This window comes from Ciona robusta, chromosome 8 (assembly GCF_009617815.1).
Source record: "Ciona robusta chromosome 8, ASM961781v2".
NCBI classification, from domain to species: Eukaryota; Metazoa; Chordata; class Ascidiacea; order Phlebobranchia; family Cionidae; genus Ciona; species Ciona robusta.
The window spans coordinates 3795414-3817242 of record NC_143242.1 but is presented as its reverse complement, the minus strand read 5'-3'; the positions used below and the strand labels follow the sequence as shown (position 1 = coordinate 3817242).

The 21829-nt window shown below is 34.1% G+C and overlaps 3 protein-coding genes across 6 annotated transcripts; 2 read left to right on the top strand and 1 right to left on the bottom strand.

Annotated features, from left to right (window-relative positions):
• The first annotated feature begins 716 nt into the window (after positions 1–716).
• Positions 717–7339, top strand: LOC149732421 (uncharacterized). 2 transcript variants are annotated; one of them, XM_089883675.1, is made up of 14 exons: positions 717–856; positions 1082–1266; positions 1888–1989; positions 2052–2183; positions 2514–2716; positions 3041–3184; positions 3556–3757; positions 4020–4279; positions 4500–4596; positions 4948–5080; positions 5159–5310; positions 5482–5587; positions 5693–5788; positions 6716–7339. In XM_089883675.1, the coding sequence occupies exons 1-14, from the start codon at positions 760–762 to the stop codon at positions 6814–6816; spliced, it is 2010 nt and encodes a 669-aa protein (XP_089739801.1). In that variant the 5' UTR covers positions 717–759; the 3' UTR covers positions 6817–7339. The 2 variants fall into 2 exon arrangements, with proteins under 2 accessions (XP_089739801.1, XP_089739802.1); XM_089883676.1 differs by having other exon boundaries at positions 819–947.
• A 256-nt stretch (positions 7340–7595) lies between these two features.
• Positions 7596–20143, top strand: LOC149732419 (protein FAM107B-like). 3 transcript variants are annotated; one of them, XM_089883680.1, is made up of 5 exons: positions 7596–7852; positions 8474–8630; positions 9500–9644; positions 16088–16224; positions 19448–20143. In XM_089883680.1, the coding sequence occupies exons 1-4, from the start codon at positions 7819–7821 to the stop codon at positions 16145–16147; spliced, it is 396 nt and encodes a 131-aa protein (XP_089739806.1). In that variant the 5' UTR covers positions 7596–7818; the 3' UTR covers positions 16148–16224; positions 19448–20143. The 3 variants fall into 3 exon arrangements, with proteins under 3 accessions (XP_089739806.1, XP_089739804.1, XP_089739805.1); XM_089883678.1 differs by lacking the exon at positions 19448–20143 and adding an exon at positions 11157–14845 and having other exon boundaries at positions 16088–16233; XM_089883679.1 differs by lacking the exon at positions 19448–20143 and having other exon boundaries at positions 16088–16233.
• LOC149732420 (microfibril-associated glycoprotein 4-like) lies at positions 15194–19180 on the bottom strand. Its single transcript, XM_089883677.1, has 7 exons — positions 18650–19180; positions 17902–18174; positions 17383–17516; positions 17001–17097; positions 16602–16695; positions 16124–16191; positions 15194–15650 (listed from the first exon to the last, which is right to left on the bottom strand). The coding sequence occupies exons 1-7, from the start codon at positions 18738–18740 to the stop codon at positions 15388–15390; spliced, it is 1020 nt and encodes a 339-aa protein (XP_089739803.1). The 5' UTR covers positions 18741–19180; the 3' UTR covers positions 15194–15387.
• Positions 20144–21829: the final 1686 nt, after the last annotated feature.

The following is a 21829-nucleotide window of genomic DNA, read 5'->3' as shown; positions in this document are numbered from 1 at the left end:
ATATGACCTTTGTTACTGTATTACAAGTTAAGGAAAGTTCCATTAGTCACTTATGTTTACGGATGCCATATTGCTAATGTTGACTAAGAGGAAGTGGTGGGTTAAATCCTAATGAATTTGTGGGGATGTGATGTGCCTGCTATGTAGGTTGGATGTGCATACCTGTATCCTGTTATGGGTTTAATGAACAAACACAAACACAAAGTAACAATTTATATTAGAGTATCAAGTCAGACCCGTAAACAGAAACTTAAACTATGTTACTGTTATGTCGTGCTTCTCAACCCATAAGGCATGACCAAAATTGTTAGCTTGACATTTGATTTGATTTGGTTGGGTTACCTTGTTCACAAAGCCTTTTTTCGCTTCGAAAAAGGTTGAGAAGGACTGAGTTAAGGTTATACTATAGCTGTAGGGTTAGTAGGCCTATATGCAAATTTTGCCAGTCAGGCATAAAAATGGGTATTTTGTACTGACTAAAGTGAATTGTGTTCAGTTGACAAGGAGTTCTTTTTTATGTTTGCTTTGAATACAATAGCATTATCATCATTGCTTTCTGTGTAAATGTTAGTCTGATATTCAGTTTTCACTTGATATATGAAATAGAATATTCGAGTTTAAATGACCGTCGCTTCTCACAAGGCGAGGATAAGGCAAGTTACATTCAGTTAAGGACAAACCAGTAAATAGGATGCAAAAGTAAAAGTTACTAACTATTTAAAATAAAGCTTTACAGAATATCTAAGATATCAGTATAGAATGTTTGGTTATTCAAGTTTTTTACTCGTTTTCTTAGTTTTCAATGTGGAGAGCTCCACCGACTGTTTTCACAGCAAACCTTGTAAAAATATTACAGGTAAGGTTATGAACATTATGTTTCAACTAAATTATGGTTACTACACGGATCTCAGAGTGCTTATTAGGGTCCTCAAAAAGGCCTGTGTCAGGTTAGTGTGTGTTGTATGAAATAGAACCCTCTTATTGTAACGACTGTTGTTGTTCCCCACAAGGGGATAAATAAGTGGCATTCATTCATTTATACATGAAAGGTTACAACTATTTATGCTTACTTTTTTAATAGGGGGCGGTGCATTTGTGGAACCGGAAGTTGTTAAATCAACCAATGGAAGACTTGCATACACCTTAAATGTTAGTATGGCCAATTTTACATTCGATTGGCTAACAATACACAGAAGAGTATACAACGGGAAGCTAGCTGGACCAACTATAACTGTACAACAAGGAGACAATGTTAATATTACCGTGGTATGTGGTAAAATAAAGTGTTATCTTCAATATGGGCTAGGTGAGGCAAGCCAAATTGTGGGCGGAATATGCATATACCCCATAAACAATATAGGAAAATCCGTGTTTAGATAAAAATAATATTTGTTGACAATTGACATAACTATCTGGCTCCGGCGCCATGGCTCAGTGGTTCAGGCGCCTGCATCGGAACCAAAGTGTCCCCGGTTCGATGCTTGGCAGCGGTACTAAAACTGATCGGCGTATGTGTCCGTGAACAAGACACTTAACGGACATTGCTCCAACCCAGCAGTAATGAGTTGTCCAAATTGTAAGCCATATCAAATAAAAATCATACACAAAGTTGAAAAGTATAGTAACTCGTAAGCACACGAGGACTGCGGTGCGGTGTCGCGGCACCGGTCGCAAGAAGGGCTTAAATTGGCTTTCCGGGTGTTGGGGTAATGGGCCAAATCTGGCCTAAATCCCAGGTCCTTGACAAGGACCTCACCCATAAAGAATAAAAAAAACTATCTGGCTGCGGTAGTAAGTCAAGTTAAACTTACATCCCAGTCTCTAATCAGGCCTAATAGATCCTCTAACCATATAAAATAGAGTTAACATTTTTCTGAAATTCTCCAGAAAAACAATCTCCTACCGCCAGAAGGAATAGTAAAACACAACTCTTTTCAAAAACCCAACGCAACCAATTTGCACACACATGGCTTACATATTAACAGTACAGTAAGTGGTATAAATGAAAAACCAGTTCAAAATATTACCTTTAAACTGTATTATATTTCTAGTTACCTTCTGATGATGTCTTCATTGAAATACCCCCTAGAGGTAACTTCACCCATGTTTATCAAATAGAAGAACAGAATCCACCTGGTACTTACTGGTATCATGCTCATCTCCACGGTGCTACCATGTTTCATGTAAGAAAGTATGAAATATTTTGTAAAACTACAATTTCTGTCAAGGGAAAACTTTCCATCTATTACTATTAAAGCCTTGTCGCCTGCTTTCTACTTTTGAGCAAGTTGCAGGCTCCAACATCTGTTAAAGCTCCAGGTAAATTAGTTAACTGGAGCCTAAACAACCCCTACATAAACATGTTTTCCAGAACAAAAAGGAGATGTGCAGATTTTTTAGACATTGTAAAGGCAGTGTGTCTCAAAAAATTTAAAGTACTACAGTGAGACACGCCTATTCAAAAAATATTGCTGTACCAACATATATATATATAACAATCACCCTTACACCAGGTACAAGGTGGGATGTCAGGCTTGCTTATCGTAGAAGACCCTGATAATGAGAACACGACTGCATTGATTAGATCTGTGTCATGTCCTTTCAACTGTGAACATGATATTAAACTTTTATTCCAACCAACTTTACAATATGTAGATCTGGATGGCCTTGGGTTTGGTAGTTTGCAAAAGTCTATTGGTGATCCAGATGTGTTTAGGTAATTTCTAACTCCCAGTACAATTGTTTATTTAATATTGTGTATTGGGGCTTTTTAGTCTTATAACATGGGGATGGGTGTCCCTTGCATGTGCACTATTTATTGGCTTCATACAACAAGTTACCAAGCATGCAACTTTGTGGTTGAATATTTTTATCAATATAGTATGATTGTTATTTTATCTATCTGAAATAACAAAGAAACAGAAATTAATACTTTAATAGAAAATGACACTTTTTTAAACAGGATATATTTTAATATATTTATATTCTAATTTTAAAAATAGTTGATTATTTTATCATAACTATCAGTTTTTCTTAACAGACACCTAACAGTGGTTAATGCTACAACAAATAAAACGTTAGAGGATTGGTTGAAGGTAGAGGAAAATGAGGTAGATTATTACACAACCAATGGGTTGCTGCAACCTGTTATGAACTTTTCAGCTGGTCAAACCAAAAGGTTCAGGTAAAAAGAGATTTTATGTCTACATAATAACAAAAATGTTTTTTATTCCTTCGAAAACGATAGTGAAGATCATGTTATTTAAAGAACGAAAAAAGATATCCACAGCAAAACACTAGTTGGTAAAACACGCTATTAATAAAAAGGGTGGAATAGAATGTTAATTCAAAAAGGGCTGTTGCACCCATGTGTAATGCATAAAAATCAGAGCATTTGCCTCATGGTCTGCTCTGCTGCCATTGTTAGTGTGTTCCCTTAGATGAACATGAAGTGTATGAAATATAACACCTGTGCTATAACTCCCTACTATATGGTCAGGGTAGCATAAATAAGTAACATCTTATCATCAACATGTTAGTATTATGATGTCACAGAATGGTAAATGCTGGTGGGCTGACAACACTCGAGATGACTATAGTGGATAATAATGGAGTTAATGCATGTGATTTCTATGAGATAGCAATCGATGGTGTATATCTCAACAAGCCACGAATGCCAAGGTTTAAGAAAACCCTTCTTGTCCCAGCAGCACGAGTGGATTGGTTGGTTGTTTGTAATAAACCAGGCAACTATAAGGTACATACATTTTAAAGCTTAAGTCAGGGCCAGTACATTACTCAGTCCTTATAACTTAGCGCCTAATTGGTTAGTATACCATGTGTATGTGTGTCATTTGAGCAAGATACTTAATGGAAATTGCTCCACCAAGCGTGCACAAGGTGTATAAACATATCACCTATGTTGTTTATCACCGACGATGCCCCTCAACAAAAGGAAGAATAATTTACATTCATTCAATCATTCATTTTATTTTAACATTCACAAATTTTTCACACAGCTGGTTTCACAACCTAGTCCTGGTGACCAGATTTCTATGGGAAATTTTAACAGATATAACAAAACATTGCTGCATATTACTGTCACTGGTTCTGCCAGTAATACAGCCATAGACACAACTATTAACTTGCCCCAACGCCCAAGTTACGTGGGGGACTTTACACAGTTGAAAGAGGATGAGGTGCATGGTCAATTTGTAATTGAGGCAAACTCAGCTACAAACTTAAACAGAGAACTTTTCAAAACTCCAACACATTATAGGTAAACCATATTTGTTTTATTCCACTGCTCTTTCAGAGGTAGTATAGTATTTAAATCTCTAACCTACATATATTGACAACTCTTGATTTTATTATACCATTAAAGTTAAGATATTGAGGCATACCCCCAATGTTGGTATAATAAAATTACTATTTGTTTACCTAATTTACATAAGTGTTTTGTTCAATGACATATTTTAATGTATTTTTTTACTTCACAGATACAAGATTGAGGTGGGTAAATATCAACAATGGTTTCTAATTAACACAGATCATAAGAAAGGACACCCAATGCATATTCATGTCAACCATTTTCAGGTAATAGCTTAGTCACATTGATAAACCTACAGTGTTCAGAACATCCAAATTTTTCAAAGGATTTCTAAACTTAAGCTCAATAAACCTACCATTTTGTGCAGGTGTTCTTGGACCAGGTGCAGGGCAGGAATTTTAAACCAGAGCTTTTAAAACTATAAGTTAAATCATAAAAAATGAATAAATTTATTGTAATCTGGGTTGTTTTGCAGCTAAGCTAAAAATATTTATCAAACTATATTGCTGTACTTACCAAATAATTGTTAAGCTGTTTCTAATATTGTGGTTTTCAGCTCAAACTTAGCCCTGCTTAACAATAATTGGCTAATTATGACAATTTCTTTTAATTTGCAGATAATAAGCTACAATAACTATACTGGACCATACAGTCTACCAGGTGGTAAAAATCCAGTTACAAACCAAACAGAATGGAAATTATTTGATCAGAATGATGAAGCTTGTCATTTTCAGCACAGTGGTCTTTCTGGCAAGTTCAAATTCTGTATTTCTATAAGCTAAGAGAAAAAAGCAATGGCCGACCTATGTTATAATTGTTTATTTTCAGCTTCAGATATTAATGTCACGGCAAATGGAAAAATAGGGCTACAATATCTTGGCCACGCTGCAAGAGCAAATACAGGGGCAGGATTGCTCGGTTATTCTGATATAGGTGACTTTCGTGACACCGTTTTGGTTCCTCCGTTGGCTAATATCACGGTAAAGTTTAGTCTTAATTTATACGCTTTGATTTTATTAATTTAATTCTCTGCAGAACTTATGGACCAAACTATTTTTATATTGCTAAACTCATGTTACAACTTGACAGTGTAGATAAGGTGCATGAAAACCATTCTTTGTAAACTTAACATTTTATACATTTTTCTTTAGATTCGATTCCTGCCACATAAATTCACAGGCAATAAGACAATTCATTGTCATATTCTGGCACATGAAGACTCTGGCATGATGTATGTTGTGGATGTTGTAAAACCAGGTAGGAATTAATGTCTTAGGTACCAGGGCTGTATTTTATATGGGTGAGGTCTCACAGCAAGGTATGTAATAGGAGTTGGGTTGCTCTAACATTTAATAATTACAGGAGAAAGCTTGAATGCAAATGTTACATCAGGAAATGCATACCCAGGGACTTGTCACATAAACGACCCATTTCCATTTAATAAACGGAGCGCTGGAGGTGTTTGCGTGAAGTCCAATTATATATCTCTTTTAATTTGTGGTCTTATGTCTTTTGTACTGTTTTTGCTTTAACACTATTGAGTGCTTGGTTTGTTGATCGCAGTTTTAACATTACAACTTTTAGGCTTTTTATAGTAAAAAAACTAACATATTTCAAAATTGTATCTAGCTAACAACAATTTTAAATCATTCACCATTTCTAGTGTTTGCTGTTGATTGTAGTTTTAACATTACAACTTCTAAGCTTTTTATATTGTTTATAAACTAATATATTTCAAAACGGTATCTAGCTAACGACAACTTTAAATTGTTCACAATTTCTAGTGCTCGTTGTTGATTGTAGCTTTAACATTACAACTTCTAAGCTTTTTATATTGTTTATAAACTAATATATTTCAAAACGGTATCTAGCTAACGACAACTTTAAATCGTTCACAATTTCTAGTGCTCGTTGTTGATTGTAGCTTTAACATTACAACTTTTAAGCTTTTTATATTGTTTATAAACTAATATATTTCAAAACGGTATCTAGCTAATAACAATTTTAAATCATTCACCATTTCTAGTGTTCGCTGTTGATTGTAGTTTTAACATTATAACCTTTAAGCTTTTTATAATAATATAAACTAATATATTTTGAAACAGTATCTAGCTAATAACAATTTTAAATCATTAACCATTTCTAGTGTTCGTTGTTGATTGTAGTTTTAACATAACTTTTAAGCTTTTTCGTATTAGAAACCAATGCACATCTAAACATTGCACAGCTAACAACATTATTTAAATGTATGTAGTCATGAATGTGTATAAAGAAGTCAATTTAAATTCAAGTCATATATGTCTTCCATACATTTGTGTGGACATGTCTTAGACATTTTAACAGTAAAACCTACTATGTAGTGTAATTTTCCTTATTTTAAAACAGTTGGTGTTACAACATACAGACCGCTGTGGATTATTGGAGCAGTGCTTGGTTCCATTGCACTTATTTGTATTGTTTGTGCTCTTGTACAGACTTGCCGTTAGTTCCGATCGTTAGGTCCGATTGTTGTAGTAGGTATATATCAATATAGTTGTTATAGTTATAATGACAAACAAATATTGTATCATATTGTGCTTAGAGTACTATATGGTTCTGGTTTTATATACAACCTTCACAACTCAACGTAGTTTGCTGTAAGGGAGGGTTTTTGTCTGTGTAAATTATCTTAAATTTTTTTATTAAAATAATAGCTCTGGTGTGCACTTAGAATGTGGTTTATTGCAGTCGCATTAGCTGTAAATATTTTTTTTGTGGACTTTTGAGTGTTGAGGCTTTGTATGTAAATTTTTTAAAGAAATAATACTGTATTTACACCAGAGTCCGAATCTAGTTTGCACACATTACTTACTTAATAAAACATATACATACACTTTAAATTTCAGCATTGCAACATTTTTATTTGCATTTATTTAGCACAAACACCATTTCAAAAAAATTGTAATGCGGTTTTTATGATCTGCCTTGCCTTTTTCTCTCAGTTTCAAAAATACATTTCTCCATACCAGTTGCAAAGCATTTGTTTTGGAAATAGCGTCCTGCAGTTAAGGCAGTAAATTAAATTTTGTTAGTGTGTTGTTTCGCTCGCGTACTTGCGGTATTCTTAATACATACTTGCGGTATTTTGACCAACAACCACGCTATTTATAGCTAGAGGCAGTCACCGAAAAAGGAAATATTGTGTTTCCTTATAACTAAATGTGTATAAACAGTATAGACGTTTTTGTCTGTTTTGGATTCATACGCTCTAAAAACGAGAGCGTGTAAATGAGATTCTTTATCATCAATAAACCGGGTATTTAGTAATTAATTTCGTTTTGTGATAAGCAGACAGAAATGACTGTAACACTAGCACCAATAATCGTAATTTAAGTGTGTAACTAAAGTATTAAATGTTCGAGCGTAAATTATTTTTTAAAGTTACGGTAAGTTACGTCTTTACAGTTCGTTTTACTTTATACTAGGTTAATTAAATTTGTAATTTTTAAATGGACCGGTCAGCTGCAGAGAGTGTTTTTGCAAGTAAGTACATTTGTGGTATTTGTCAATGGTAATACACTGGTAGTATAATTGTAAAACATAACCAATAGATAACGGTCTCTTTAATTAGTGTACACCATGTTAACAATATTCACTATGCCCGCAATGTCCACCGTGTATCGCTATGTTCACAATATTTGCTATGTCCACTATGTAGTGAATATTTTGGACATAGCAGACATAAAGCAGACATGGTGAACATAGTCGATATAGCAGACATAGGGGGCATAGTCAACATATAGCGGACATAGTGGATATGGTGGACATAGCGGGCACAGTGGACTTAGCGAACTTAGCGGACATGCACTAATAATGCGACCCAATAGATAATGTTTGCAGTAGAGCATGTGGAATGGTTGTGATACTAATTGTGATGAACACAACATCTGTAGTTTAGTATCACATTCAATTTTATACATTAGGTTTTTATAAGTTTTCTATATGCAGGTTTGTTTACTAGCACTAATTAGTTACAAAAATTCTCCATGATTTTTTTCTCATCCAATACTTGTATGAACATATTTCTTTTACACAACTTTTTTGTTTCATAGCACTTCCTTAGAGCTTGCATTCTTGCCATTTTACCGCTATTTTTCCCCTTAGATTACCACAACAGAGCACCTCCACCCAGTTGTTCAAGTGCACTGATACCTTCTAATGATGAACACCTACTTGTACAACCAAAGAAACTTGCCAACCCTGTCATGGATTCAAGGAATCACAGAGTTATGCAGCAAGAATTAAAGCTCAATAATAAATTGTAAGATTTTTTTTCGATTGTTACTGTTTTGGCTGTATATTTTTGCTAACAGATTTAATAAATTTATATATTTATACATTTTTTCTTGGTGCATGGAAGACAAAACATTATTTTCCTCTAAAAGAAGATTTCTTGGAATGTTTTATTTTTGTTATTGTAAAATATTGATATATCTGTCTTGTTTTGTTTCTGCCATTTTAAACAAGAGGTGGACAAATGTCAAACAAGTTAAGGTTTTTGTATTTTCCCAACAAGTGATATTTCATCCTTTAAAAGAAAAAAAAAATTGCCATATTATACAATATGTTAACAGTATACCAATGCCTTGTTTGTGTCCTGTTACAGTATAATGATTATAATCTGGTAGCAAAACGCTTTATCCAATTACAGTACTGTAGTTTAATTGGACAATTTTCTGTATTTAGTATTTAAATTTACCTACCTAATGTAATTCAGTTGCATTTCTAAATTTAATGTTGCTCAACAATAAACCAGATTGTGACTACTGCATGTTAGATGTAATTACAACCAAGTCTGGTGTTGGAACAGATTGTCAAGTGTCAACATTTGCGTAATATCTGTTGTAGACAAATCGTAAATTATTAGGAGAGGTTGGGTAGTGGGTAACCAAACTATATATATTACTAGTTTCAATTTTTATTAATCCAAGCCCCAAAGCCATTTGTAGAAGTCGGTCACTGATTGCTTTTTTTTAATTAAAGTTTGCGTTTACAAAAAGAACCTGTAATTTGGAAAAATCAATATTGAAAGTGACATGACTCAAGTGTTACACAAGCAATAAAGTTAATTAAATATATATATGTGTGTCTATTTGTATGTGTTGATTTGTTAAGTTTTATATTTTTCAGAGGAATTGACGTTTTAAACCAGAAATCTGAACTTTCCCGCGTTTTCCAAGAAAAAAAGAGAGACCAAGTATATCAGGAACAAAAACAGAAAGAGAAACCCTCGGAATTTCATTTGGCACTGGAGAAAAGAAAAAAGCAATCTGAAGTAAGGATATTTCTAGTTCTTTGTCCTGTCATACACTCGTAATTTTAGCTTTTCAAATACTTGACATTTACTGTTGTTGGCCATGGCCTAGAGGTAACAATTAGGTTTAACTGGATATACTTTACAATCAATTTGTAAAGTAATGTTTTCTCAATTACTTACGCAATTTTTGAACCAGAGAGAATACCTTATCATAGTTAAACGTTTAGGTTTACCAAAATATACTTTACCATAAATTTATAAGTAAAGTTTTCTTAATTACTTACGCAAGTTTTGAACCAGTGATAATACCTTTGCAAAAGGCTAAAAGCTTCCGCTATTGTTTAAAACAATAACAATGTGTTTCTTAATTATTCGGTCTTTCGGAACATAGTTTTCTAAACCAAGGACAGTAATGGGTGAATGGTTAATACCATGCAGATCCATGATGATTAAACATGCACATACAATAGGATCATACCAGCTTTATGCATTACCAGTTGAATTAAGATATTACATTGTGCATTAGTTTAACTTAAATCAAATCTACTATAAGTTCTAGGTAACTGCAGCTAGTGTATTAACAGCAGCTTTAAGTAAAAAAAAGCCGCAATTATCTATAGTTCATGACTTCATGTATTAGTAGAAGTAGAAGTGAACAACAGTGCAAGTGTTCAAATAGTTTATGTACTTTTATTATTATTGTGTGTAATCTGCGCACCTTTTAAACACTCTGGTATTTATATAGGTTTGGCAATGAACAAGTATAATAGCTTGCTCTGTTATAGCTTTATCAGGATCACTGCTTTTCAATCTATGGTTCACCACATTAAATGGATCTATTTTTAAATTAATTGCCTGATTGGGCCCCCTAGTACAGTCAAATTTTGTTGTTGTTGTATAGTTACAACAAGTTTTATGAAAAATATATATTTTTTTGGAAATTGGGTTGCAAGAGCTATAAATAATTGTTTTAAGCAGTATAACATTAAAATGCTACTTAAAAATAGAAGTTCATGATTGTTACAACCTACAATGCGATTTTGACATCTTATTTTAATGCTGTTAATTTTTGTTCAATATTTACATTGCGTCATTAGGAGTGTAAGCTTATATGGAATGTTCGGTATGTGGGTCAAAAAATTCCTACTTTACTGTTTCTAATGCCAAGGCTTTAAAAATTGAGACATGATGTAATATATATTATGTACATAAGAAGCAGGTATATTAAAAACTAACATTTCAGAAAGATTACCAAGTTTTAAAGTTATTTACCGAAGGTATTAATATTTTAGACTAGAATATACAAATCCAGGTTCCATGGCATTCCTTATGATAGGACCTTACGCATGTGTTATAGAATATTCCGCTGTAAAAAACGATTGTAACACATCTGGAATGGCTGGTTGTTATTTGATTTCAATATTTATCGAGTAAACATTGTTTGAATGTTCAGACATATTTTCTATTAGGCTGTTGTTTGAATACAAACAGATTCCTCATGACACTAAAAAGGGCTTTGTTTTGTCATAGGGGGAGGACAAACAAAAGGAGGATTCAAATGTCCCGGAGTTTGTAAAAATTCGAGACCAGCTTAAGAAAAAAGATGGCGAATAGTTCCTAAATAACCTTTTACCCTCAGAATATCTATTGTTTCGTGTGTCTGCTGCTGCTCCTAATGCTACTTCTGCTACAGCCAATGTTTGTATTGATTTACCAAGTGATGTTGGTAATTTGTAGTCTTTTTTTTCATAGTTACTTTACACGGTGTAAAGTGATATCACAGGATTTTAATTGAAAGCACAAATTAAACTGGTAAAATTTCAACACTAAACCCAAACTTAAATTTATTTATCTGGTATATGCTACTTTGCTATGCATTTGGTATCGGTAATTCGTCTAAAATATTGGTATTTATTATTTATCTTTACATTATGCACTTAGTAAGGCTATCGACAAAAAGAACAATTTATCTGCCAATGCATTTTTTTCTTTTTGCTTGGTTAGATTTCTGTATGTTGTTCGTGAAAAAGTATTTGTTCAAAAACCTTCGCATTTTGTGAAGTGGTTCATGCAGAATCTGTATATTTATCCTAAGCGTTGGATAATTCTAAAGACCTCACTAACACCTCTGTATTATGCTTTGCTTAAAGGGCGCTAACATCAGTGTAGACCTAATATCAATTATTCATGACTATTAGGGGTTGTGAAGTGTGGATATTCTTTGTGTGATCATTTCACGTATAAAGCAACCATTTCAACCCTATCGCTCATATAAATTTGCCACAATGTTTTATGGAATATTTTTCGCAATATCACATATAACATGTTAAAATAGGGTTGACTTTACACCAAACATATTGCTTTTACCACGTATGTTTAAAGCATGGCATACAATTAACATGTGACACCCCATATTTACTGTAATAACTCAATGCATAAGCGACCACTGTATAGTAAATACGCCAACTATGTTTCTCATTGTGCAAATTTATCTGCATTTTGATGTCACAGTGCAACAAGTGACATCGATCATACATGTGTGTGTATTACTAACAGATGCAATATCACAAGCCATGCATGTCTACTATTAATAATAAGTTTGGTGAATCACTTTTTTTAAAGCTTACAGAACTGTAGCCCTTTTAAGGTGGATATTTACCCACGTACATACATAGTGCTCCCACACAAAGCAGGCTGTTCTTTTCTCATTTAATCAAGAGCTAATTTGATCACGCTGTACAAAATGCAGAGCTGGATTTTAGCCAGAGCCCAATGAAACGCCACTTGATAAATCTATTAGCCAAACATTTTAATACTAAATTACAAAACAATCAATTACTTTAATCTAAATTAACTTATAGTTCTAGAAGTTCTGGCTTTAAAACCCAGCTTTGTTAAATTTGATGTCTATATTGAAGCTATTTATCATTGCACACTAATCTGTTGTTTTGCAAAAGTTTTTTAACCTATTTATTTCATGATTTTCGTTGTTTTGAAGGTTTTCTAATCATGTCTGTTATGTTTGATTTTACGTTTAAGTTCTTTGTTCCATCTCTACAATCCTTAACTATGGTGTTCTATATTTGATTGTGTGCATAAGAATACAAACATTGTATGCGAACATTATTGAAGTTTGTGGGGTAACGGGCCAACTCTGGGCTAAATCTCGGGTCCCATGGTGTGCCTCGCCATATGGCCTTACCTATATATTTATATATAAAAGAACATTAACAGTAATTGTAACTTGTAAGTACATGTTATTCTTTCCGGACCCAACGTTTTCTTGAGCAAGTACCCTGAGTGAAACCAATTTTAAACAAAGAAGTAGGCATATTGAAACCAAAGCTCGTCTACTATTTGTTGCTTTGTTCATGCCCGAAACCGATACGAAACTGCTTGTTTATTTCCTGGTGCTAAATGGGTAGTTGTCCAGATACGGCCTAAATCTCGGGTACCGTCGTGGCACATCGTATAGGCCTCACATTTATTAAGTGATGGTAGGGTGGGGAAAGATAGGACACCTTTTCATTCTGTTTTATCGTCCAATTTGATAATAAACAAAGAACATTTAAAGAATTATAAAACCGTATCCTCACGACTTCCATATACTGTTGTTAATTGTTTAAAATACCTTCACGATATTTGGTTATTATGTGCTAAATGTGTCCCATCTTACCCCACAGTATTATACGTCATATATATTAAAGTTTGGGAAACTAGAAAACCTAAAGCTCTAGCACTATTCCATGTTAAACTGTACGAAAGCTATATATATTTTGGATTTTCCGCGGTTACTACAGCTTTAAATGGTGAGCGTCACACGGCCACCATGTATGGTAGTTACAAGACGGGCAGTTACGCATTACCCACGCTGTGTCTATTAATTACAGACTTGTCACCGGGCAACATTATTCATAGTTATTTTAGAATGATTGCGAAGACTCTTACGTTATATTACTCAGTCTAAACCGACAAAGGTCAACGGGCTTACAGGCATATTTATATTCAATACATAAACTGAAGCTGCAAGGCGTATTATACACCTACTGGTATTTAGTTTTATATAGCGACCTTAATAGGAAGTCCAAACGCCGATACGATCAATGCTAAAAAGAACGGTTTTAGATTTATGTGTTTTGATTGTATCATGCAGTACGGACGTTGTAGAAGGCACATATATCCTACAGCAGCGTGTTTACGAAATGTGGGGTCCTACTACCGGTATATTGCTGTCCTAATTATGCGTAAAGTCATCCCAGTTGCACTTTGCTGGCCAAAATATAAGGCCTTCAGTTGAACCATGTTGTTGTGGTGCAGTAACTTGTTGTATCCATGGTAGTAAGGAAATTTCAAGGAAAAGAAACCAGTGTCCTTTGTTTGACACAAGTTAATACGTGTGTAGCGAGAGCCAAGAACTGTACCGCCGCTTGCAATTAATACACAACCGATTAACTCAGTGGTTGTCCAAAAAATGTGATACTTTACAGGACATAGAGATCCACAAGCTGCTTTTCAGTTAAAAGTTTGAACACATATTAAGTCGGAAACCTCTCGACCAGCGACGGTATATAAACATGTTTATATACGGACTCTGCTCTGCTGGACTAGAAAACGGCGCTTTATTGAACGCGTCATAACGTGTACTGAGTCACCGAGAGGTATTAAACTGAGGTCAAAGGTTAAAAAGTAGGCTGTTTGCGGGCACTTAGCCTACTACACACAACACGTAGACGATAGTGGGTTCATGCATTTTGGCTCAAGCATTAAATATTAACGGGTTAACGTTAATAAAATAAGTAGACGATAGTGGGTTCATGCATTTTGGCTCAAGCATTAAATATTAACGGGTTAACGTTAATAAAATAATTAGGAGTCTACATTGGAATGCTGTGCAATTAAAAACGACGTTTAAATGAACTTTGTAGACTTGCCATTACACATGTATTGTTTATCAAGGCATTTAAAATACATCAATGCATCACGCGGACTGGACTTGTAGTCAAAGTTTAGGAAATAACTACATACTGTATTACGGACGTTAAGCATAGGGAAGTTTTCAACTACGAGGTTAATGATATCCCGTTCAGCCGCTGACAGGCCAAAATTGTTTCCATTTTGTCGCATGACGTCACACTGTTGTTACGTGATTCTGTCTGGTATATAACTCGCCTTTCAATAACGAGAACTACTTAACGGGATTATCGGTACGGGGCCACGAGGTCAGTCTAGGTTTATGGCGGGCTCTTACGAACCCTTGTCCGTGTACTTGTGTGCCGGAAAAGGGAATAAAATATAGTAAGATATTATAGACTGCTTGGTCTTCGGTTCTAAAAGCAATTAGTACTACGGTCGATATAGCACCTCGCTAAAGCCTGCGTTTGAAGTCGGATCAACACGGAGTCATTTAACCCCATCAGCAATCCTGTTTATTCAGTGGGGGCTATACAACGTTATCAGTTTAATTTTGAACAAATTTACAACAAATAATTACCTTTGGGTTACAGACACGTGGTCTATTAACACCCGTGTTATAACGACTGTCGTTTCCCAGCCACGCGAGGATAAAGTAAGTTAAACTTATTCATTTATTCCCCGAAGATTGAAGTTTGTCTGTGCGCGTGTGTCAACGATTTTGTTTATACTACAACTCCAAACATATGTGTTGCTACATTTTTTGACAGAATACTTGTAAGAATTCACCTAACTCCAAATCGTCAAACAGAGGAATGAGGTTTTCTGTTACCGTACGATTAATACTTGTTTAAATCGGTTTAATTTTCATAGTCACGGATCTTAGGCCACTGTATGGGTTGTTCAACCCTCTCCAATTCATAGTTTCACTTTTTTTAGCACAAGGGTTGTATAATCCATTTAGATTTGAGATGTAGCAATCTCTATACCACCAAGCCCCATGGTATGCAATTGCACAATTTTGATTGCTATACTCTGTACCATTAAATAAGTCGTTATCACGGTCATAGGTTGTAAAACTTTGTCCATTATGCCAACTGATAAATGAATCTCCTGTTAAATGGAAATTGGGTGCTAGTGAAGAATCTCTCCCCCCCACCTTATTTGCTAACCACTAACCCCCTAACCATCAACACCTAACCTAGGGGTTAGGGGTTAGCAAATAAGGTGGGGTGAAGACTCTTCACTAGCACTGGAAATTGTAATAATTGTATTTGGTCAGAAAAATATTTTTTTTTATCAAATGGTGCTAATAGTCTAATACTGTAGTATTTTAAATTTAAAAGGGAGCAAAAAAAAACTTAGCGGATTTCCATTTAATTGCAAATTTGCAACAATATTAATTACTTCCCATATTTAATTACCTGCATAAATTTAAAAACCCCAAAAAATGGTTTATATAAAATGTAAACTAGTTATTTCAGTTTTCAAATACACATCACTTATGTACCGTTTAGGTATTTCATGCAAAAAAAAATTTTTCATTACAGGCAAAGCATCAAAAAGAACTAAATGAAATAACTTACGTGCGGTTCCGGTTTTACTTTTGACTTCCAATGTATAATTACTACTTGCTGCATGGACCTTAAACAACCTGAATTTTAAAAAGTCAACTACAATATCGAAGGTTGGAAAACAATAAATTATTTTTTTGGTTTTCTGGTGACAGAATATGTAAAACGCTGGTCCCTCTAAAATGTCAGTGTGCCGCAGCATTCAAATGTCAGTGTGCCGCAGCGTGCCGCAGTGTGCGCAGGGGGAACAGTGTGCCACAATGGGCGCAGGGTTCACAAACTGTGTTTTTGACTTTTCCAAATCCAAAACAAAATACAGTATCCATGTTTTAACACTTTTTAACTGCACACTGACAATTTAAAGGTAACTGTAGTCAGTACAGTGTCCAATTTACAGGTAATATAACTTGCTATGGTCATAATTTTTCACAAGCCCATTTTATACAAATGAATAAAATCAATGTTAATATTAAAACATCAACACACTCACCCATATTCAGCGTAAAATGACTGGTTTGCGCATGTCACCATTTCAATACGAAGTCTTGCAAAACTTTCCGTCAATATTTTTATATTTTTCAAACCTGTAAATATCATTACTAATACTACAATAAAAGGTGTATTATTGTATGTACAATGTAGATAAATATATATGCATAAAAACATTGATGAATTTTGTCATTACGCACCCATGTTATAACTTGACACTGAGCATGAGGTGTATGAATACACCATGTGTGTTTGGTGTATAAAAAGACACTCATGTTATAGCTTGACACTGAGCATGAGGTGTTTAAATACACCATGTATGTTTGGTGTATAAAAAGACACTCATGTTATAACTTGACACTGAGCATGAGATGTATGAACACCAAAACACTTTACCCACCCAACCAATATTCTCCATTTTTGTTCCCAAATCCAGTGACATATTCATTCCAGTTTCGGTAAAAATCTACTGAACCATCGTATCTACGTTGAATTACCTGAAATGTTTTGTTTTGTAGTTGTACTCATAATCAAGAAGGTAAGGGTACTGGTTTAAGGTGGGTCTTTTTAAAGACCTTACCCTTACAAAACAAAACCTTTATTATTGATTGTATATAAACTGTCACAATGGGGTCCACACTAGCAGCACCTGGCTTGCTGGCTGCTATTGGGGTTATCATGATCTATTGACCTACATCCCAAGTCTAATGCGTGCCTCACTGATAAATTTTATTCATGACATCATAATATAAAACAATACCAATGTATGACATCACACATACCGTCCACCCTGCCTCCAACTCCGTTCCAGATAAATCACAATAAACTTGGAAAGAATTATTTGAAGTTGGAAAAATGGTGTAAACTTTGGATATCCTGTGGTCAAGGTTGTAAACATCCTTGCAGCTTTTAATGCCTGCAAGTAAAACACATTGAACTGTTCCATTCTATAAAAGCAGAGTCTTACAGTAAATCCTGCTATGGAATGGGACCAAGGGTTTAAGCTTTGTTATATCTCAACAGCGAGCATAAGCTGTATGAATATATTATGTATTATGTATGTCTGGTATGTATAAACTGAAATGCCCCCACGTAATAACTTACATAAACATTACAGTTACACCGTCATCTGCAAAAAGGCACCAGCATACATAAACATTACAGTTACACCGTCATCTGCAAACCACCAGTAAAAATGTGGTATATGAATAACCATGAGTATTTGGTCATTGTGGTGTCTAAGAAGACACCATGTTATAAGTTGACAGTAAGCATAGGATACAGACACAATAAAATAATACCTGCTCCTGTAAAAGATGTCCATTGTATTGTGAAATTAATCACTTCCCACCCAGAAGTGAGATCAGTTCTTAGCAGTTTCACCCGAAAGTAGTTGATATTTATTTCAACCACACTTGAATTGAACTGGTGGTTTGCAGATGACGGTGTAACTGTAATGTTAATGTATGCTGGTGCCTGTCTTAAACACGTCATGTAGGGAACATCAAAACTTATTGTTGGTGCTGCTGATTGGAGCTGTATATTGAAATTTCCACTGAAACTGCTGTAGATTCCTATGACGAGATAAAACTTGGTTAAATAGATTTCTTGTAGCCTGCTCATGATACTTTATGCTCACTTTCAAGTAATAATATTGGTGCCTTTTGATACACCATACACACATGGTGTATTCATATACTTCATGATCATTATCAAGTTATAATTAATATAATATAGGTGCCATTCATACACCTCATGCTCACTGCCAAGTTATAACATGTGGGTCTTCTTATACACAAGACACACATGGTGTATTTATATAACTCATGCTCAATGTCAAGTAATAATATACATGTATTTTCATACTGAAGACACACTTAGTGTATACACCTTTTCTGCTCACTGTCAAGTTATAACGGTGTCTTCTGTCTTCTATTACACCAGTTACACCTAATATTCCAGCTGTTCACTTTACTTATATTTACACAAAAAATACTTCGGATTGTTAAGAAAATTAATACCAAGATACAAATTATCATAATCACCTACCATTCGCACAACAAGCTCCATTTAGAAAGATAAACATCCAAACTAGTTGCATGTTGATGGTTCTGTTACTTCTGTCAAGAACATAGTACATCCCTATGTAAATATACTACAACTAAATACTAGGCTAGTCATAGTAAAACACAGGATGTGGTAGCTTAAATTAGGTTCACAGAACTTTATTGACACCCACTACAAATACTTTGCAATGGAACCACGTATTGCTAGTTTCTTTAGTTTGTTAATGTTTGGGCATCGGGTAACGTCATCTGCTAAAAATCCCTAAATGTTATAAATCCCTAAATGTTATAGTTAATTACAAGTTTGTAAATTAGCTGGAAATAAACTTCTGAAATGGGATAATATTTTAAACTAAAATGACCGGTATCTTTGTTTTACATGAGGTACTTTTGTTGTTTTATACAACTAAAAAACCAAGGTGCTTTTATTTCTTATACAAAACTTAGCATAGGGTATCTTGTATTTTTAATGTTAACACAAGATTTTAATTTCTGACAATTGATTATATCCTTTATCCAAGATTATAATAAATATAATTTCACCCACAAAAGCTAATCTTAGTATTACCAAAAAATTAGCTTTTATATATCTGTGTTTTTAGTGTATGGTTTAATTATATATATATGACCTGCATGCTACAGTTGACAGAAAGCACCAATAAATCTTTATTTATAATCTATTTAGAAACATTGGTTTATGTTTTTATTTATTTTGTAACTTATATAATATATCTTTTTTATATTATTTTAGAACAAAATTTATTTTATAACTTTATTAAAGGTTACAAAAAAAAGATGATGGCCCATTGCTCAATTACTGCAACAACTAGTGAGCCAGAAAGAAGCTACATAGTTGAAAGCTCTCCAAACTGATAATGGATGCAACAGCTATGGTTATACCATTTTACCCCAACAGATGTTTTCATGAAGTAATTTCTAATTTGTGGTTCGTGGAACGGGAAGATATCATTTTGTTGTGTAAGAGTTAACGTCATTAGTGATTGCATATCGCACGGATGAAGCTTTAGCAAACCCAAAGTTTTGGGACATATCGCTAAAAAAATTTCATTCGGTTTCTCTGGATGACAGCACCCCTTTATTTATGAAATGTTCACCATTGTGAAATTTAGTTTTTTCTGTTTAATTTGGACCAATGTTTTTCAACCCATAAATGAATGTAACTTTTATCCCAGCATAGCCGGAAAACTACAGTTGTTATAACGTAGGTGTTCTGTTTTATACACCTCCTGTGTTTATGTTTCCCAAAAAAGGATGGACCATTGTATTAACATCTATCAAAACGTTATTTTCTAGCTTTTGTGTTAAAATTGTTCTCCAGTAACAGTGCATTAAATATTAACATTGTTGTAGAAAGGAACTTTCTGAAAATTTTGATTTTGTGCAACACAAACATGTATGGTTTTATCATAGTATACTGGAGTGTTGGCAAGTTTCGTAATACACCAATATACTGGTATTTAATCGTTAAGAACACGATTAGGAAATATTAGGTGCTAACGGTACATATCTTGCCCACAGTGTTATATGTATGTAGTATGGTGGGAAAGATGGGACACATTTTCTTCTATTTTCTCGTCCTATTTGTTAGTATGAAAGTAAAATTTAAATATTTTTAAAATCGCATCCTCATGGCTCCCTTAAACCGCTGTTAATTGTTTAAAACACGGTTAGGAAATATTAGATATTATGTGCTAATGGTATCCATCTTACCCTACAGTGTTATATAGTAGAGTGGGGAAAGATGGGACACCTTTAACACCTAATATCCAAATAGCCTGATCGTGTTTTAAACAATTAACAACGGTCTGTGGAAGTCGTGAAGATATAGTTTTATAATTCATTGAATGTTCTTTGTTTACTACAAAATAAAAAGAGAAAACTAAACGAAAAGGTGTCCCATCTTCTCCCACCCTATTATATATACACCGTACATGAGGGAGTAACAATAACTTTTAGTTCGTATCCACCCATTTTCGGCAGTAAGATTTTATATGATATCGTTAGGTTTGTGGCACTACTATATTACATACCGATTTTCGCTTCGATTATTGTAACGAAAAATATATTTATGAATATAATGATGTAACTTTCGTTACCCGCGTGGGTCGAAACGAGAGTCGTTATAACACAGGTGTTCTATTTCATGCACCTCGTGCCAGCTTACGAGCTACCAGGTATGTAACTTTGTAGGTGATCATTTTTGGGGTATTTTTATTATTTATTAAATTTTATGTTTGGCAACTCGGGCAATTCATTAGGGATCACTGGATTATTAGAGCATTGACGTTAAGTGTTTTGCCCAAGGATACATACGCCCACAATGGTAGCATTAACGAAACCCATTACCTCATAGTTATAAGCAGCAGCGAGCTATAACCAACTGTGCTGCGGCGCGGTGTATAAACATTCCAAAGAGTTATGGCCGCTTAACGATAACCGAGACGTGATAAATTTAATTATATAGTAGGATGGGGAAGATGGGACACTTTGTCATATGAGACTTTTTTAAATTTTTGATTCAGAATTTCTCGACAATATCGTCACAACTTTATAAAGCGCGCGCCAAAGCCGATTACTGTTGTTAATTATTAAACAAATACGTTAAATAATAAAAACAGTATTGTATGAACAGGTAAAAAAATAAGAAATAGTAAGGTGTTAATATAACTGCTTGCTAAATCATAGTAAAGCTGATGACGTTTTGTAGTTTGTGTGAATGATTAAACTATAGAGTAATAGGTTCACCAAAAAAGCTAAATATTTCGTACAGTGTGATTTTTTCTCATATTAGTGAAGTGGGGGAAGATGAGACACGTAAGCACATATTGCCCAATATTTCCAAAATACATGACGGTTTTTGGGTGATGCCACTAATTAGTACTACCATTCCTTTATTAATTGACAACAGTTTTTTACATTATATTATTGTATAAAAATTGTTATTGCCTGAACGACAATGGGTATTGTTCGAACACCAATTGATAAATATTGTATCCTACAAATGCATATCAACTAATAACAGAAAATTGATAACAGCTATCAATTAAGTTTACAAGTTTTGCCTACAAATTGGTATTGTTACACTGTTTTTCGCAAAAGCCACTTCTCATAAAGTTTAAATTCAAGTGCAAATGACTCAATT

Excerpts from the sequence above, each read along its gene's own strand:
- LOC149732421 (XM_089883675.1), top strand. The coding sequence starts at position 760 with ATGTTTGGTTATTCAAGTTTTTTACTCGTTTTCTTAGTTTTCAATGTG. Across the intron at positions 1,267-1,887 it reads ACAATGTTAATATTACCGTG|AAAAACAATCTCCTACCGCC; the intron begins GTATGTGGTAAA and ends GAAATTCTCCAG. Across the intron at positions 1,990-2,051 it reads GCTTACATATTAACAGTACA|TTACCTTCTGATGATGTCTT; the intron begins GTAAGTGGTATA and ends TTATATTTCTAG.
- LOC149732419 (XM_089883678.1), top strand. The coding sequence starts at position 7,819 with ATGGACCGGTCAGCTGCAGAGAGTGTTTTTGCAA. Across the intron at positions 7,853-8,473 it reads TGCAGAGAGTGTTTTTGCAA|ATTACCACAACAGAGCACCT; the intron begins GTAAGTACATTT and ends TTTTCCCCTTAG. Across the intron at positions 9,645-11,156 it reads AAAGAAAAAAGCAATCTGAA|GGGGAGGACAAACAAAAGGA; the intron begins GTAAGGATATTT and ends GTTTTGTCATAG.
- LOC149732420 (XM_089883677.1), bottom strand. The coding sequence starts at position 18,740 with ATGTACTATGTTCTTGACAGAAGTAACAGAACCATCAACATGCAACTA. Across the intron at positions 17,098-17,382 it reads AGTTGGAGGCAGGGTGGACG|GTAATTCAACGTAGATACGA; the intron begins GTATGTGTGATG and ends AAAACATTTCAG. Across the intron at positions 15,651-16,123 it reads AAGTAAAACCGGAACCGCAC|GAGATTCATTTATCAGTTGG; the intron begins GTAAGTTATTTC and ends TCCATTTAACAG.